Source organism: Diabrotica undecimpunctata, chromosome 4 (assembly GCF_040954645.1).
Source record: "Diabrotica undecimpunctata isolate CICGRU chromosome 4, icDiaUnde3, whole genome shotgun sequence".
Classification (NCBI taxonomy): Eukaryota; Metazoa; Arthropoda; class Insecta; order Coleoptera; family Chrysomelidae; genus Diabrotica; species Diabrotica undecimpunctata.
Genome location: NC_092806.1, coordinates 13,081,051 through 13,100,751, shown reverse-complemented (window position 1 = coordinate 13,100,751; position 19,701 = coordinate 13,081,051). Strand labels below are relative to the sequence as shown.

The 19,701-nt window shown below is 33.6% G+C and overlaps 1 protein-coding gene across 3 annotated transcripts in view; it reads right to left on the bottom strand.

Moving 5' to 3' along the window:
• Ctr1A (Copper transporter 1A) overlaps positions 1-19,701 on the bottom strand; it is a 125,848-nt gene that overhangs the window by 40,220 nt on the left and 65,927 nt on the right. For 2 of the 3 annotated variants that reach the window (XM_072528924.1, XM_072528925.1), the window contains exon 2: positions 8,380-8,485. In XM_072528924.1, the coding sequence (XP_072385025.1) occupies positions 8,380-8,481 (102 nt within the window). In that variant the 5' untranslated portion in view covers positions 8,482-8,485. Of the gene's footprint in view, positions 1-3,986; positions 4,418-8,379; positions 8,486-19,701 lie in introns of those variants that run through there. The other variant, XM_072528926.1, reaches the window with a different exon arrangement.

The following is a 19,701-nucleotide window of genomic DNA, read 5'->3' as shown; positions in this document are numbered from 1 at the left end:
GTGGTACACTATACGAATCTTTATGTTAGATCTATTTCTATAAATTTCAAAGATAAACGGGATGTCAGAGATACATCGATTTCGGAAATGCGAGCATTTCTTGGTTTGCTTTATTTGGTAGGACTAGATCATGGATCACGAAAAAATTTAAAAGAATTTCGGGCGCGAGATGGATTAGGAAGCGAAATATTTATTGCGACTATGACAGAGAGACGATTTAGATTCCTTCTAAGAATTCGCTTTGACGATAAAAATACTAGGGATGAAAGGAAGCGAACAGAAAATTGGCTCACATAAGAGATGTTTTACACATTTGTTCAGAATTGTAAAAATTATTATTCTGTAGGTGAGTACGTCACTTTGGATGAAATGCTTTTCGCGTTTCGAGGCAAATGTAATTTTCGAATGTACATACCGAACAAGTCCAAAAATTATGGTATATAAGTGTTTGCCACCGTTGATGCTAGAACCTTCTACACAAATCATATTGAAATATATGCTGAACAGCCATCTGGGCCGTACAAATTAGATAATTCCACTGCAGCAGTTACACTGAGAATGTGTCAACCGTTGTAAGGTTCGGGAAGAAATGTAACGATGGACCGCTGGATTACTTCTTGTCCAGCTGTCGAGGAACTTTTAACAAATTATAGATTGACTGTTGTAGGTACTTTAAAAACCAATAAGCCGCAATTGCCAACCATTATAACCAACGTACAAAATCGTCCCGTGCAGTCTTCTGTATGTGCTTTTGGAAAACACATAATGACTTCGTTGTATGTTCCTAAAAGAAAAAAATTGTCCTCTTCGTGTCTTCTTTTCATCGTGACGACACAGTTGATCCAGCTAGTGGTAAGCCAGAGACAATTTTATTTTATAATTCTACAAAATGCGGTGTAGATATTGTTGATAAAATGGCTTCTTCTTATGACGTTTCAAGAAATACGAAACAGTGGCCGTTAGTCACTTTTTATGGAATATTAAACGTTTACAATATTGATACTTTTATCATTACTAGATTCAATAATCCAGATATAGAATAGAGTCAAAATACGAGGCTTTTATAAGAATAGATTAGGCTTTTTATAAGAAATTTGGGAATGGAGCTAATAAAAGGACATTGTAGCATTTGAAATTTATTGGAATCCCCTCGTATATGTGTTAAATTGAAATCCCCTTATGTATGCATTATAATAACGAAGAATTTTTTTCAATGTTTCTTAGTTCGTATCCTTCAATTTAAAACCCAAATAATCTTTCGTTCTTTTTAGGTCGCCGCCGTCGATAATAAATCATTTTATTGTTTGTTTATGTCACAGGCGCAAATTTCTTCGATATTTCTTTGTTCAAACCGCCCGATATTGCGTTTTCAAATTAAGAATTTAGGTCTAAATTTCCGTTGTGTCTTGTTTATGTGTCTTAAACCCAAAGTGTTTTGTTTATTCCAACTTATGCGATCAAATTTTTAAGATAATTTCGTCACTTTCGTTGGAGCCGCGGTGAAGAGCGGTGGTCTTCAGCGTTATGTCCAAATTTTACGTCAAATTTGAAATGTTCCTCGTTCGTCTTTTTTTATGAAAAATATGTAAAATATAGTAGCAGTTTAATGGTTCAGTTACAGTTTTAAGTGAGTTTTGAAATGTTGCCATTGTATCCAGTTGTACCTTTTCCTGTTTTTAAGAAGCCAAGTCCAGTTTAATTTCCAAGGTTTGTGTTCCAGTGACCCATTTTCCTTTTTGTTCGTGTGTCAGAGATTCCCAGCCATTGTTGAGTTTTTAAGAAGTCCAGTTTACAGCGCAAGTGTAATTTTTGTGAAATCCAGGTAACTTTCAAATTTTAAAGTAAAGACAGACATTTTTTTAATAATAAGAATTTGCTTTCATAACAAAAAAAGATTTGTAATAATTAATAAATAGTAAAATTTTAGGGTTTGACTTTAGCTGTCAATTTATTTGTTCAGTTTTTTTCTTAATTTAATGTTAACTCACGACAGCTCGTTTTATTATTTTTGATTTTAGTTTGTTTTATTAAAAAAAAAGGTTAATCTCTGTGCGGTAAATTTTGTAAGTTTATAATAGTATCTCCAACTCCTGGAATTTGTAAACAGATGAAACATGTAAGTCTTTTTTGTATTTTTGTATTTTGCGACTATTGTTGTATTATTTTTTCACTGTCTATTTTGTAACTGTTTGTGGCGACACAAAAATAAACGTTAAATTTTGTTTCTTAACATTTTGTTTATTCTTTTTGTAACTAACCTTTTTTTTTGAGTTTCCATTTGGAAAAGATATGTTTTTTATGTTTAATAATTATATCTCAAGTTACAACTAGTTGTTGTAATAGTTATAATTAGGCACCTTGAAGTGGCGCTCTTTATAAATTACTAGAGGTGTTTCCTGTTTCTTTCTGTTTTGTTTGTTCCAGGAGATTTACGTAAGTAACCCCTTTATTTCATTTTTTTGTAGCTGCCCAAATCCGAACCCCTGTCGTTCACTTATCCACGACCCCAGCTCTCCAGCAACCCCCTGAGTGCCGTTCGCATAGTAGCGTTTATTTTGCTTGCCCTATCTTCGCCCTCATAGTTTCTGTCCCCAATTTTCTACCCCCATAATCTTACCCTATGGTAGGCAAAATATTATCGTTACAACATATGGATTCGAGAGCCTCGACGTCAGGTTTACATTCATATATTCAGTCTGCGGTTGTCAAATACGGCAACTCTAAAGCTCTATGAGATCCCCCTCCCAATAAAAGAGAACACTGTGGGTATCGCAAAAATCGGAAAACAAGACATTTCTGTAAGTTTTGCAAAAATTGGTTGTGAATGCAACATATTGTAGCGTGTTGCACAGACTGTGTAAACAAAATGACGTAAAATCATTGTATAATTTTGTGCTTTTTCAGATGTATTTTCTGCAGCAATTTTTATTTTGAGAACTAATCTCAGAAGACAACGGCCTAACAGCCCGAACAAACAATTTTTATTTTGTTTATATTTTACGTTTCTTAATTTTATCAAATATATTTTTACCCATCCCTAATAAAAAACTGTTAAATTTTTGACGTGACAACGTCTTAAATTAGGTTGTGGCTCGGAGTCATTCATGAAAAAGTGTAACGCCCGCTCACGTCTGTTACAGTGAGTCACCGAACGAGAGAGAGGCCCGCCGGACCGGCGAATGCCTTGCGTCTCTCTCCCACTCAAACATGATCGGTCCGCTGCGCGCGCAGCACTAGAGAATTAGGCGCGTTGAATCGGTGCGTGCTTCCGTGCTTGTGTCTCTATCTTTCTCGAGCGTTCTTGGCGTTCAAGACACATTACAGCAGAAACACTTCCTTTCATTTCATATTTCTCCTATCATCGTTCTATCCTCAACAAAATCACTCAAATAGAAATTAGTTAAGTTTAAGTTTACATGTACAATGTTTTAGTAAACAAAATATATTTCTATAGTTAAAATTTGTGCAATTCTTATTTTCATTCAATTCCTTGTTCCTATTGTGCAATTTAATAATATTCATATCAATAAATATTCTACCGAGAAAAAGACGTTGTCACGTAAAATCTTCGCCCGTAAAACCGACTTTACAGGCAACCGATTTTTTGTTATGTATTTTTATAATTTTTTAAAATAAAAGTGTAAAAATAATAATTTATTCCGTATTATATAATCCGCCTAGGCACAAAATGTATTTCTCTCAATTTGTAATTAAAAAACTTTTTGTAAAATAGATTACAGTAAAATTTTTGTAATATCACAATATTACAAAAAAAATATGGCGTCATCATCTTAGGTCCTGATAGACTACCGTCGTGCATTAATGTATTTTTTTAGACGTCGTTTAGCGTAGTGTTAATAACTGCTTTATCGAACTGTAAACAATACTATGATTCAAATGTTTAATTTAAATGTCCAGAAATATACAACTAATATAATAAAGTGTATGCAGTCGCCATCGACAGGAGTCTGCTGAAGTATACTAACCGTGCCCATGTCCTTGTCCATGTCCATGTCCATGTTCATGTTCATTCCTTCCATTTGAAATATGCTTCTATATGCGTCTATACTCCTTGGTATTAAGCTTGCCGCTAGTCTACAGCACAGTCAAATGTACCACTTTTTTTTTTGTTCACAGGATACAGAATTACGATAAAGAATTTTATCTAATTAAATTTTGAAGTCGTTCTAGCACAATTTCGATTAAACTAGGCTATAGTCGAAAATACTAAGTCCGAAAAAACGACCAACCATTTAAAACTCCAATTACAATACGAATAAACTGGACAATTGAAACGAATGTTACCCGTTCTTTTTCCGTCACGTAACCGCAGAAATCTATTACGAATTCGATCTAAATTTATCGACTTATTAGAAAGTATTATATTCACTAGTTTGAATTGTGACAAGATTAGTTGAGTGTACCTCTTTATTAATGAAGTAAAGCAAAAGATAATATGTGATAAGTAAAATAAGTGCTATTCGTCAATTTTTTATTCAACAGAACATTGAAATTTTACGTTTTATCTACGACTAATACAATGTGTTTCCGTGAAAAAGCAACATACGTTAGTGTTGTAAAAACAACATTTTATATTAATCAGTCAAATTCAGGAGATCAGTCAAAAGTTCCAACAGTTAGATAGACATAAACTTTGGCGATCTCAAAAATCCCATACTTAAAGCGTACTTCATCAATAACAAATCTACTATACTAAATTTCAATAAACGATGCAGGACGTGTAAAAAACAATGCATTAAAGGCTCATAGAGCATCCCTAGTTAATCATCATGACTAACAATACAACCAAACACTCTACTGATCATGAAACTCACAAGACTGCAAGGCCTCCCCGGTCGTCAACATGCGAAAACCTTGCAAAGTAGCGACTTGGAATGTTAGAAGTTTACATCAAAACTGGAAAAGTACATAATGCTGTTAAAGAAATGGAACGGCTGAATATAGATATTTTAGGAATCAGCGATGTCCAATGGCCCGACTCAGGAAAGATAAAAATCAACAATAAAACAATATATTATTCAGGAAGTCAAGACGGTTCACACAGATATGGTGTCGGGATAATATTAAATAAAAACATTGATGAAGCTGTAATGAAGTTTATGCTCCAACTGCAGACAAAGCAGAGAGCGATATTGAAACTTTCTACGAAGACCTAGACAACATTTTAAAATCCATTAAAACGCAAGATGTAACAATTATAATGGGAGACTTTAACGCAAAGGTTATGGAAGAAAAAGTAGAAGAATGTACAGGAGGATATGGTCTAGGCAACAGAAACGAAAGGGGTGACAGGCTTATTGAATTTTGCCAAAACAATAATTTTGTTATAACTAATACATTATTTAAAATGCCAAAGAGAAGACTATATACCTGGAAGTAACCAGCAGATAAAGAAGGGAGAATTGTAAGAAACCAAATAGACTATATATTAGTTAGACAAATATACAGAAACGCAAGTCCGCAAAAACCTATCCAAGTGCCGACATAGGATCAGATCACAATCCAGTAGTGACCAAAATTAGGCTCAAAATGAAAATTATAAAACGAAGAACAACAAATGCAAAAATCGATACAAGTAAATTAAGGAACCCACACGTAAGGCAACGCCTGGCAGATGAAATCAACAACGGATTAATGAATGTTAAAGAACAAATTCTACAAAATACTGAGACGGATAAAAAATGGTTATTAATAAAGACAGAAATAGATAAAACTCAAAAAGAAATTCTAATACCAACCAGATATAAAAAGAAGCAATGGATGACGGAAGAAATTTTAGATTTATTGGAAGAAAGACGTCAATATAAAAACAAAGATAATCAGATGTACAAAAAAGTGGATAAACAAATAAAATAGAGAATTAAGAAAGCGAAAGAACAATGGTTAAAAGAACAATGCACAGAAAGAGAAGAATACCAGAAAAGACATGATAGTTTTAACACACATAAAAAAATTAAAGAATTAACTCACAACAATAGAACAAGAAAACCGGGAATACTGAAAGATGCAAGTGGGAAAATGGTGTTGATGGACAGAATACATCAATGAACTGTTCAAAGACAATAGAACAGAACAGATGAAGATAGAAGTAGAAGAGGATATGGTTTTAAAGATATTAAAAGAGGAAATTAAAATGGCATTAAAAAACAGCAAAAATGGTAAAGCAGTAGGTCCAGACCAAATCCCTATAGAAACCTTAAAATTCATAAATGATGAAACCTTAGACATTATAGTAGACTTATTTAACTCAGTATACAAAACAGGACACATACCGGAACAATGGTTACTCTCCACCTTTTGTGCTATCCCTAAAAATACAAACGCTAAATATTGCGGTGAATGCAGAACAATATCACTAATAAGTCACATTCTCAAATTATTCCTGAAAATAATACATGGTCGTATAAATAAAAAACTGGAAGAAGGAATAGATGATAGTCAGTTTGGGTTCAGAAACGGACTAGGAACCAGAGAAGCGTTATTTGCTTTTAATGTGTTAGCTCAAAGATGCATGGATATGAATGTTGATGTGCATGTTTGTTACGTTGATTTTGAAAAAGCATTTGACAAAGTAAGACATGAAAAATTAGTCCAAATTCTAAAGACAAAAAACATAGACCATAGGGACTTACGAATAATAATAAACCTCTACTGGAATCAAAAGCACAAATCGTAATAGATAACGAACCCAGTCCAGAAATTTAAATCAGAAGAGGAGTTAGGTAGGGATGTATTATGTCCCCATTACTATTTAATGTATATAGTGAAGCCATTTTTGAAGAAGCATTACTATCTCAAAGTGAAGGAATAATAATTAACGGAAGATCTATTAACAACATAAGATATGCAGATGACACCGTGATTATGGCAAGCTCTGCTGAACAACTCCAATTACTGATAGACAAAACAAACAGATTCTGTGAAAAATATGGACTACAAATGAATATAAAAAAGCCAAATATAAAAAACCAAATACATGATAATAACAAAAAAAACAAACATACCAACAAACATACATTTGGGAAATGTACCGATAGAAAGGGTTGATAAATACAAATACCTAGGAACCTGGTGCTTCAGACAATAATGATCAAACAACCGAAATAAGAGCTAGGATAGAAATAGCAAGAAATGCGTTTGTAAAAATGAAAACAATTCTCTGCAACAAAGACCTTAGATTAGAACTGAGAGTAAGAGCACTGAGATGTTACGTGTTTTCGGTACTGCAATATGGACTTGAAAGCTGGACATTAAAGCAAGAACACATAAATAAGTTACAGTCCTTTGAAATGTGGTGTTACAGGAGGATGCTTAGAATAGCATGGACACGGAAGAAAACTAACACGGAAGTATTGCGAGAAATGGGCAAAGAATGCGAAATAATAAACACAATAAAAATAAGAATATAAGGTCGGTTATAAGCTGGCCAAACCGCTTATGGCCCCTTTTACCATCAGTAAGTGAGCGTCTTATTATGACGCAAATACTATAGACTCTACTTTTATATTCAGAATATGACAACCAGGGGAATATTTCCATCTATTTCATTTATTAGCGCAAATTTCGTTTTCAGCCAAGTCCAAGGTTGTTTTAAAATTTGGGCATTTAGATAGTCATCCTTTATTTTGCCTTGATGCGCATAAAAACCAACATCCAATTTAGCAGGATCAAAAGATGACACAACATATATTATGTAATAGTTGGTAATGAATAAAACAGACAAACGTCTATCTCAAAAAACTCGTATAAGACTGTACAGAACACTGATGGTCCCCGTTCTCACATATTATGGACAAAATATTCGGAGCAAAGATATAACTTTGAACTGTACAAATCTACAAGCATAAGAAGATACGTGTTGCCAACTGGAAAGTTCAAGCAAGGTTCTCAGTAAAATGGCGCAGAACGGACCCTACATGGACTGTAGCAGCGTGATGATAATGGTATTGAATGGGATATGCCGCATGCCTACCTCATTTTAATTTTATGTATGTTATTATATTAAATTTTCGGGGCGGGGGTGTTTGAACCCCCAAACCCCCTCCCCCTGGCTGCGACCGTGATGTCATGGTTTAAGTTGATACGCGCTACGCGCGTATTTATTGAGTATACCTTATTCACACCTGTCTTATGGTCCTGCACTCCCATAGGACGTTCCCTATTAGCGATTAAGACGAGCCGTGTTGAGAATAAGAACTTCCCTGCCCCGTCGTCCTGCGTGGTGTACTAGCAGACTCAGAATCACAGCCTCAGATCGGTACTGACGTCAAGTAGGTAAGTATACAGTAAATAAATTCCTTATATGCACTATAATGGCCTACTTGATAAGTATTTTTGACACTGAACAATAATACTTACATACATAGACATATCCATTCCCGTCCCATCGGAGTTATGCATGTGATCCATAGAATGATCCATGTTGTGACCTTCGTGCAGTGAATGTTGCGAATGATCCATTATACTGAAACAAAAATCGTAAAGTCATGTGGTGTAAATGTGAGACACTGAAAGAAAAAAAAACAGAATTTTGGTACTAATATATGGTCAACGATAGCCAAAACTTTAAAGTACCTTATTACGCAATAAAAATATAAACGTAATATACCTTTAATGTTTTAAAAAAGAGTTAAATTAGTTTATGCATATTTAAATGAAAAAACTTTTAAATTTTCGTTTCTTAACTTTCATCGTTCGAGCCATCGTTTGATTCGGTTTCTCCTTCTTTGTCAACCATTTTCAATCCACTCCTGAATGTAGGTCTCTCCCAATTGCTTCCATCTTTCTCTATCTTGCGCCAATCTAATCCACTGTTTGCCTGCCACTGTTCTTATGTCATCTATATATATATATATATATATATATATATATATATATATATATATATATATATATATATATATATATATATATATATATATATATATATATATATACCCGGTATTTAGGCGGCACACGCCCTTCCGGTAGGGATCTATGGAGGAGTATCACCAAGCCACAAGCCCTTATCTCTTGCCGTACTGCTCCACCATAGGCCGATCAGATACCAGCATATTCTAGACTAAGCCGCAGATTCATTTAGAATTTTTAAACTGCTGCGTTAGCCTTTTTGTTTTCTGTACACCGAGCTGGGGATTGAACTGACATCTCTCGCAGTGAAGCGAAGGAGAAGCCAGCCGCCCAGCCCGCTTGGCTATCCGATCTCTTATGTCATCTACCCATCTTTTTTGAGGTCTTCCCATGCTTCTTGTTGTCGTCCTTGGTCTCCATTCTAGAATTCTCCGTGTCCACCTGTTGTCATTATATCGGGCTACGTGACCTGCCCAGCGCCATTTCGTTTTTGTAATTTCTTCCATAATATCCCTAATCTTCGTTCTACGTCTTATCTCGGTGTTTCTAATCTTGTCTCTTAGTGATATTCCAAGCATGATTCGTGCCATTGCTCTTTGCGTTGTTTCTAATTTTTTAGCAGATTTTTTGGTAAGGGCTACTGTCTCCAAGCCGTAAGTACAAACTAGTAGTATGCATGTGTTATACACCTTTTTCTTTAAGTTTACAGGAATGGAGGTGTTTTTCAAGATATATGCTAATTTGCCGAAAGCGCCCCATGCCAGTTGTGTTCTTCTTTTAATTTCAGCATCTTGATTTGGTTTTCCTAGTTTGATAACATGACCTAGATATACATAATAATATACATGTTCAACATTTTCTATGGTATGATTTTGTATTGTTATATTTGTCTGGTCTCGGCTCAGTATTTTTGTTTTGCTGTAGTTCATTTTTAAGCCTACCGCTCCTGAAACTGCATTTAATTGTTGTAACATATCATTTAGTTCTTGGATATTATCGGCTATTAAAACTATGTCATCTGCGAATCGCAAGTGGTTTAAGTATGATCCATCGATGTTGATGCCCTTATTGTTCCATTCTAGTTTCTTAAAAATATCTTCTAGAGCAAGGGTAAATAGTTTGGGAGAGATGGTGTCTCCTTGTCTTACTCCCAGTTGTAGTCTTATGGGATTAGTTTTTGTACTTTCGTCCAGCTTTATCTGCATGGTGGCATTTTCATATATGTTTTTAATTAATGATAAAAAACATATGTGATTAAAAACATATATGATTCGGTTTAAAATGGATAAACCCGTCGATATACCGAGAATACTTCCATAGTTGTTAGCCCTTTTGAGCGGCAGTCTGTATTGAAGCATAATTGAGTTAAGTCGAATTGTTTACCAGGTGCAAAAGTGAGACTTTTTTAGGGTAAATATGAGACAGATGGCCGAAACTGTGTAGAGTTTTCGGAGTTAGAGAAGGCTTATTGTGTGAGAGAGACAGGAGACCGGATTCGTTCTCATCCCTACTTCGTGCTGTTTACTGAGTAAAAAGTGACACTGGTGGACGCCTGGCGGAGATAACTGATTTAGTGATAGTTGATCAGTTATCGACCAGAGTTAAAATTATTAAATCACTAATATGGCTATTAAAACATAGGGGTTAGTGATAGAAGAGTGAAAGGGTTGTATGTATTTTTTGATGCTACATCATAAAAAAAATAAAAATGACAAATTTTGTCCAAAAAATAAAAAAAAATGTTGGAGTCGACAATCCTTATGACTTAGGTGAAAAATATATTACGATCTATTCTCAGACCTACCGAATATACATGTAAAATTTTATAAACAGTGTGAAACGAGAATTTGTTATACGTATATATATAGATAATATAGTGAAATATTAGTTTCCATTTTGTAGGACACTCAGTTAACGTGTACGTGAAAAAATTTTTATGTATGTAAGTCAATATAATTATTATTTGAAGTGCACATGTTGTTTCTACCATAATTTGTTTTATTACACGGTGATTACCAATAAATTGTTATCTCAACCGTGAGTGCGGAATAAATTTTTAACCACTTTAACAAAAATGAACTGTTAAATTGCTTAATTTTTCGCACTACACTTTCATTTACACAATACGAAAAATTTGGACGACTACACAATGATCAGTGGAGAAGATCAAAACGAAAGAAGTCGGTGCGGTGTAGCTATATTAAGAGACAATATACACTAGTCGCCAAAATTCTGGAAACTTTACAAAAATTTTAGTTTTGTTATCAGCATTCCTCGTTTTGACAAGACTTATGTTATTTATAAGTTTATCTATAATTTTATTGCATCGTTTTATGATTCTAATATTTAACATCTATTTTGACAAAAAAACACTCTAAAAATTTAAAAATAAATAAAACAACAGTACAAAAAATAGTACAATAATTATTATCAAGAAAATTAGTATTTGGTGGACTAAACTTTGTTGACAGACTCGATTCTGCGAAGCATGGAGTTCACGAGACGAGCCAAATCTTCTGGTGTAACTCTAAATCAGTTTTGAATAATGGCTTCTATCCATTCTCTCTTGTTACTTGGGTTTCGGCGTGATACTAACACTTTCAGCCTTGACCATAAATTTTTTATTGGATTTAGATCGGGACTATTTCCTGGCCAAGACAGGACAGTAACGTCATGGTTTCTCAACCATTCCATTGAAGTCTTAGCCGTATGACAAGGCGCTCCATCCTGCTTGAAGATGTATTGTTGGGCACCCCCTTCAAACAAATCTCTGATAGTCGGCAGCAGTTTAGCTTGCAGTATCTCTTCCTGATATTTTTTGCATTACTATTGCCCTCTATTACTGCTAAACGTCCAACTCCATTAGTGGTTATACAAGCCCATATCATGACACTCACAGGACGCTTCATAGTGACCGTAATACAATGGGGCAAAAGGTCTTCTCCCGATAGGCGGCAAACAAAATTCACTCAGTTATTCCCAAAGATCGAGATTCTGGTTTCATCACTCCAAATTACCATACTCCACTGTTCTTCTGTCCACGCTCTGTATTCCAAAACCCAATCAATGCGTTTTTGCTTCTGTTTTTTGTTCAGGAACCTTTTCTTTCCAGGAGTTCGTGTTCGCAATCCATTTTCACACAACTTTCTTGTGATAGTGCCGTCCGATATTTGCAAACCAGTTGATTTGACAATAGCATTAATTTCTTTTGCGGATCTGTGACATATTCTTCAATCTTCTAGAGACAGTCGGCATATTCTACGCTCATTGTATTGACTAACTTACGGTTTGCCTGTTCTTTTTGCTGATTTTATCGTTATGATAACGTTTACAAACTTTCATTACACCTGATTTTGTGGCGCCACCACCCAATTTGATTGCTATTTCTTGATATTTGTAACCTTCTTCTCGAAGGATAATTGCTTTGGCTCTCTTTCCTGGCGACCAGTCAACACGTCTTGGGTTTCTTGGTGCCATTTTCGTTGAATCGACACTAATGTATTCCTCTCCGACAATAAAACAATATCACCTTAGTAACAACTACCTGAAGTCACTAATAAACACTGGAAGTCGCACGAAACTGTACTAACGCTTTCAATGGTGTAGTTGACCGACTAGCTAAACCCTCACGCAATACAGTATTGTTAATATTGCCATTCACAAATCTCGAATTTTGCTGATGAATTTACTGATAAACTATATAAATCACGATCATGAGAAAGTGTTGCTGGAAAAACGATAATTTTTAGTTTCCTTCCACAATTTTTACCAATAGTGTATATGAAAATCTAGAACAGAAAGCTATAGCATATAGGATAAAAACTAGAAGATTAAAACATGAAAGAATTTGTATCACAATTATTGGCATTTTACCTTCAGAGGAGGTAAAAAAAGAATAATATTCTTCTTTAAGTGCCGTCTCCCAATCGGAGGTTGGATATTATCACCACTATCTTCACTTTTACCTTCCGCTGCTCTGAAGAGTTTTATTGAACTGCATTTAAACCAGCCCCTTAAGTTTTTCGAAAAGTCGTTTACCGTCCTTTTTTCAGAAAGAAACGAATGAAAGTCGAATAAAATGAATCTCAATGCTGGTACGAAGTTTGTCGTTTTAGTTTTGCATATAGCCGCTTAGAGGTCGCCACCAATAAAACTCTTTCGACACAAATGTAACCTCAATCTTTTGTTGACATAAAATGAGTTTCATTGCGATACAAGTCGTGTAGATTAAGGGAATTTCAGAAATAAGCAAGACAGTCGAAAAATGTATCTTAGCCGAGAGCATTTTCGAGCAATATTTTTTTACAAATTTCCCAACAGCAATGTCTAAAATGGTTTCTGTGCTTGGGAATGAAGCATCGGACCAGTCAACTAAAGTATAATTTCACAATTTGAGAGAGTGAGTCATCGTTTAAAGGCCCAGAAATGCGGAAAGCCGTTTGGAAATCCAGTGACGTACACTTACTTTTATTTTAACGTTAATTATACTTTATTTTTCAAATATTAATGTTCGAAATAGGGCACAATATATTTATTTACAAGTTTTTACTGACGTTTCGATCTCTATATCCAAAGACCGCTTTCAAAGATATAAATGATAGTTATATTGATTTTATTTGTTTATTATTATATATTTTTATAATCTTATATTGTTTATTTTCTTTTTTTTTCTATCTTTAAAAACGGAATAGAGATCGAAACGTCAATGTATTAAACATGTAAATAGATATATTGTGGCTTATGTTCAATCTTCTCCCTAAAAATACAGAATGCCACAAACAAGCAGCTATAGAAAAATAAATATATCTGTCATTTGTATGTTTGAAAACGGTCTTTTTATAGAGATCGAAACGTCCGTAAATTAAACATTTGAATAAATATATTGTGGCTTATTCCCAACATTATTTCTAAAAATACAGAACGACAAGCGAAAAGCCATAGAAGATAAATAGTACTATCATTTGTATAAATGAAAACGGTCTCTGGATATAGAGATCGAAACGTCCGTAAATTAAACATTTGAATAAATATATTGTGGCTTATTCCCAACATTATTTCTAAAAATACAGAACGACAAGCGAAAAGCCATAGAAAATAAATAGTACTATCATTTGTATAATTGAAAACGGTCTCTGGATATAGAGATCGAAACGTCAATAAATAAACATATGAATAAATATTTTGTGGCTCATTCCCTACATTCCCCTAAAAATACAGAATGCCACAAACAAAAAGCTATAAAAAAGAAGTAATTTTGCAGAAAGTTTACTGATACCAACCGGCTGTCGCGGAAGTTACGCTAAAACGTCTTTTGACGTTTGTAAGGACGTGACCCGTCCTTAAAGAGTTACACAATGAAATTTTTTTTAAAACAAATTTTAAGACAGTTTCCACACCACCCCAGAGGTATGTCTTGTGGCGCGATACTTTTTTTAAATGGGTGTTCGCCAAGAGCCATATTGTCTTATTAAATAAAATGAACAAAACACTTAAACAGTATAAAACAAAACAAAATAAAATCCTATAAAACAAAATAAAATTCTATAAAAACAAAATAAAAATAATGTTTGATGTGTTTAAACACAAACACTATACACACTTACTATGTTCTTTTCGTTTTTTTTTTGTTTTTGGTTTTTTTTATGCTGATGTTCTTATTAAACTATTAGAAAATATTATTCGCTGTCTAAACCTGAAGATGCAGTGCTGCTATCGCTGTCATTATCTTCACCACCTGGTGTAATTATAATTGGCTCTAGTAAAACTTTGAGATGAGTGTCAAGTTCCCACATACGATGTTCTTCTTTAATTATGTGGCCTATACATTTAGCCCATTTCGCTGGAGTTACATGGAGGATTGCTTGAATCAAAAGTTTCTTAATTTCGTTTAATTTGAACGTTTTGTTATTGCGTGCTACATCTCCTTTCACTTGCTCCCAGATAAGTTCAATGGGATTAAGTTCGCAATGATAAGGAGGTAGACGCAGAACTTTGACACCATAATCTTTTGCAGTTTCACCTACAACATATTTAAGATATTCAATTTTCCTTAACCGTGCAATGTCAAGGAGCTAAATTTTGAGCATTGATTCTTCGTATGCAATCCCCTTTTCTGTAAGCCATTCTTGAATCCTCCCTTTGAATTTCTTTAATAATCACCTATTTTTTTTCAACTCAAATTGAAGAAAACCATCATCAAGAAACCCTGTATCACTTCCTATATGGGTGACGATTAAACGCCGTCCCTTTCCTGATGGAGCTTTTAATCCTGTATATCAGCCTTCTATAAATGTTTCGCGTTTACTTGACATTTAAATCTTGCCAAACTTTTCCAACTGTATGACCTTTTCCAACCTTGGTTAATCCAGGTTTCATCCAAATAACATATTTTGCGTCCAGTGCTGCGAATTTTGCGTATTTCTTCTAAATATTTTCTTCTCCGCACAATAATTTTATTTTTTTCTAATAGCATACTTTTTCTGTTGAGTTTTACATATCGAAAGTTCATTTCACGCATGGTCCTGGTTAAGACTCTACGAGATATCTTGGGTAAGGAGTCATCGTTTTCGAGCTCTTGAGAAATATTTTTCAGTGTTGGAATTTCATTCCGAAAATAAAATGAATGAATTTTTCGACGTATAATATTCCTTGTCTCGTCATCCAAAACAATGCTTTTCCTACCTCTTGTTTTACCTTTTTCTTGCTTTTTATTTTCCGATATATTTTTAAGTACACGATACATACAGCTAACGGATACTTTTGTTAAACTGCTACAAATATCGACCGCTTGGCTAACATTTAATGCCATTTTTCTGCCGACAATTGCTTCATAAACGTTTCGTATTATTACCTGTTCGACAACTTCTGGTCAAGTCTACTATAGAGAAGCACAAATAAATATACTACTTTATATATTCTGTAATTTCTTATGAGGAAACGCAAATTGCAATCGAGAAAACAGGCAGTTTTCGAGGGCCGCTGTGTACATTTAAATATCCGCGGAATATAGGATATTCCGCGTTTAAACTATGATATCACTCTTCTAAATTGAGGGTTTCTACTTTATATACCGCTGGTATTGCGAATTTCAACGTGGTCGCTCATTTGCTCACTCACAAAAAGCAAACAGCGGTTCGCGTCAATTGGTGTCGAAAAACATTGGAACGGATCAACAAAGAAAGCTCAAAAAACGTTTATACGATTGTAAGTGGCGATGAATCTTGGATTTATGGATAAATCAGAAATCTATGAAACAAACAGTCGTTTCATATTTTAATTTAAATAAACACAATTGGAGTATTAATTTATAATAATCTATTATATATTTCTATAAATAATATACTTTAATTATTAAAATTAGAAATGATTAACATTTACAATACACAAATAACAGGATTAATTCTGGTAGATACAAATCTTTATTAAACGTATACCCTAATACCTGTTGTACGTAATCATTCAATTACCAAGTTTAGATATATGTTCACCTGAACTGAATTCTACAATACCGAGAAAACAGTAACTTCGAATACATTTGAAATGCACCATTCATTACCAACTGTAAATTCTAAAGTTTGGGTAATCGAGTTACTTCCGTTGGAATGAGGTTGCATGAGTTTCCGTTAAGAAGAAAACACATTTAATGTATGTGTCCGAAAATATCTCACAACCCAAGCGAAAAATCTACGAAACGATGCGATGGTATGTTAATTGATGAAAGCTAATTTAAGTAAAGAATATATATACACAATTATAAACTTAGAACGAAATAAAGAACAATCAAACTAATAAACACTGGGAAAATATATAAGATTTCAGCTAAGATACTAATAGTCCGGCAGCTGGGTACCTTTCTGTATGCATTGAAGGGTGGATAGTTGAAAACTATTCTATCTTTCGAATTTGTAAGTTCCTTATCTCAAAAAGTGGTACCAATTTTTATAAGCATTTTTTTATAAATAAATTTTCAAATATTTTAATTTACAACTACAGTAGACTCCCGTAAGTTAAGCCATCTCGGGACTGGACCATAGGCCGAACTAACCGATGCCTACCTAAAAAATGTGCATTTATTGTTTATAACGATCTAGCAATATAGTTCAGAGTCTGAACTTGGACTCTAACAAAAATTAATGAAAACATGTTAGGATGTTTCGAAAGAAAAGTACTAAGGCGAATGACAATGGAGTGTGGAGAAGACAATATAACTTCGAACTTTATAGAATATACCAAGAACCAGATATCGTAAAACATATTAAGATAGGACGTCTGAGGTGGATACGGCATGTAATGCGGATGGAACAAAATGACCCAGCTAAAAAAACGCTCCTTGATAGACCCATTGGTCAGAGAAGAAGAGGAAGACCCAGAACAAGATTCCATCTATGAAGACATGAGAAATATGGGAGTAAGTGCTTGTCCGAGAAAGGCGATGGATAGGGACGACTGGAGAGAAATTCTTGAGAAGGGTTGTAAAGCCATAATGATGAAGGGTTTAGCAAAAACAAAATGCTTGCACATTAAGTAGAATACAACACAGAGGAATACTCTGACATATATTTAACACATATGAAAAGACAGAAGGTTTCAAAATATTACAAAACATTAACTACAGTACCCTAGGCCTAATAAAATTTTAAATTATTACTGTACATTGGTGGTTTGGCTTCTTAAATAGTTAAAATAATCAGTTATTATTTCTGAACTTTCATTTCTAATGATTTTGTATGTGCAAAGCCACGCCACTTTTTAATAATCAAACCACATCGATGTGTATCAGCTGTTTTGTCTTCAGCATGTCTTGTTTTATTTTCTTCACCTTCCTCTTTCAAAGGAGAAGAATTCCATGAGTAAAAAGTTACCAATGATGAGGTACTAAGGCGCATGAGTAAACAAAAAGAAGTTTCCGAAAACATGACAACAAAAAATAGAAAATAGTTCTTATTGACATCATTTTAGAATATCATAGTCTCGTGGTATTTTATTAATATTTTGAATCGCTGAATGGGAAATTGTGATTAAAATAAACAAAGCTACAGCTCTTTGAAGTGCAAAAGTGAAATCCGCATCATATAAAAGGGCACACCGCTTTTTACGTTAAAGCCGCATTAAAAATACTTTGTAAGTTTGCTAAAGCAACGCTGCTGCCGTGTTTTATATCGAAAAACGTGTATGGTTTCTCTCTAAACTTTATTTCGTATTGAGAGAAAGAATAATAAATAACAGCCAGCTGGCCGATACTTATGCGTATCTGTTTATAGGCATACAGTTCTTCAATATATATATATATATATATATATATATATATATATATATATATATATATATATATATATATATATATATATATATATATAGTTTGAGTTCAGTTCTTGAACCTTAATATATATTTTTTTAGGGGATTTTCTTGGGCTTAGGTTCATAAAATATAAAAACAATACTATACTATATAAAATACTATATAAAAACAAAATCTTCCAACAAACAGATGGATGTGCTATGGGTGCTAGCATATCCAGTGCCATCGCTCAATTAGTTTTAGAGCATCTAGAGGAAATTGTTTTAAATAAAATAGATTTTGATATACCTTTTTTCTATCGCTATATAGATGACTGCTTGAGCGCAGCACCAGAGGATAAAATGGATATTTTACTAAATGAATTCAATAACTTTCACCAAAAACTAAAATTCACATTAGAAATTGAAAAAAATTATCAAATTAATTTTCTGGACCTGACCTTACATAGAGAAAACAGTACTATAACTACTTCATGGTACACCAAAACCTGGTCGTCGAGATATCTGAATTTCAACTCTCATCGTCCCCTGTCTCAAAAGAAATCAGTAGTTATCGGACTCGCCGATAGAGCTATTAGATTATCCGATCCTATCAATAGACCTCAGGCCATTAAAAAGCAAAAACAGCACTAACACTTAATTTATACTCACACCACCTTATCGACAACACTTTCAAATCGCGACTGCATAAATTTTACAATAACAATAATAACAATGAAACCAACACGGTAAAGAAAAACTATATGTCTCTTCCCTATATAAAAGGATTATCAGAACAAATTGCAAATCTTCTGTCCAAACATAATATTACGGTTGCTCATAAAGGGCACAATCTTTTGAAAAAGAATTTTACAAGATTAAAAACAAAAACCCCTCTATTAAAAAGATCGCAAGTTGTATATGAAATTCCCTGCTCGAATTGTGATTGAGTTTATATTGGACAAACCAGTCAGCTACTGAACTCAAGAATACGTTCCCACAAATATGACAAAAAAAACTCAACCGCCCTCACAAAACATGAAAACGAAAAAAAAACATAAATTTGATTTTGAGAAAACCAAGATCCTGTGAAGTGAACCCAACAGGAAGAAGAGAGAGCTTCTAGAGTCTATACAAATAAAAAAAAATAATAATGCAATAAATGATAAAAAAGATGTCAAAAATTTGAACAAAATATATTTTAACTTAATTTAAAAACACATAAAAAGACAACCTCAGAACGCCTATGATGTTAAAATAACTGATTGTTTAAACGATAAACTAACATCAATAAACAACACATTAGATTTAAAATACATTTTACATGTAGTGACTTAGTGGGTATGTCATATGTTTTAAATATTATTTTAATTGTGACGTCTACTTGTTAGTACCGAATTTTTACATGCTTGGTAAGTCAAAAGTTTAACTTTTATACCGTAATATGTCTGTCATAAAATGTTTTTTTATTTAGTCAATATTACTTCTTGAAAAAGGCATGGATTTCCGAAACGTCGAAAAAATATATGAAAATGTCTTAGTATCAAATCAAAA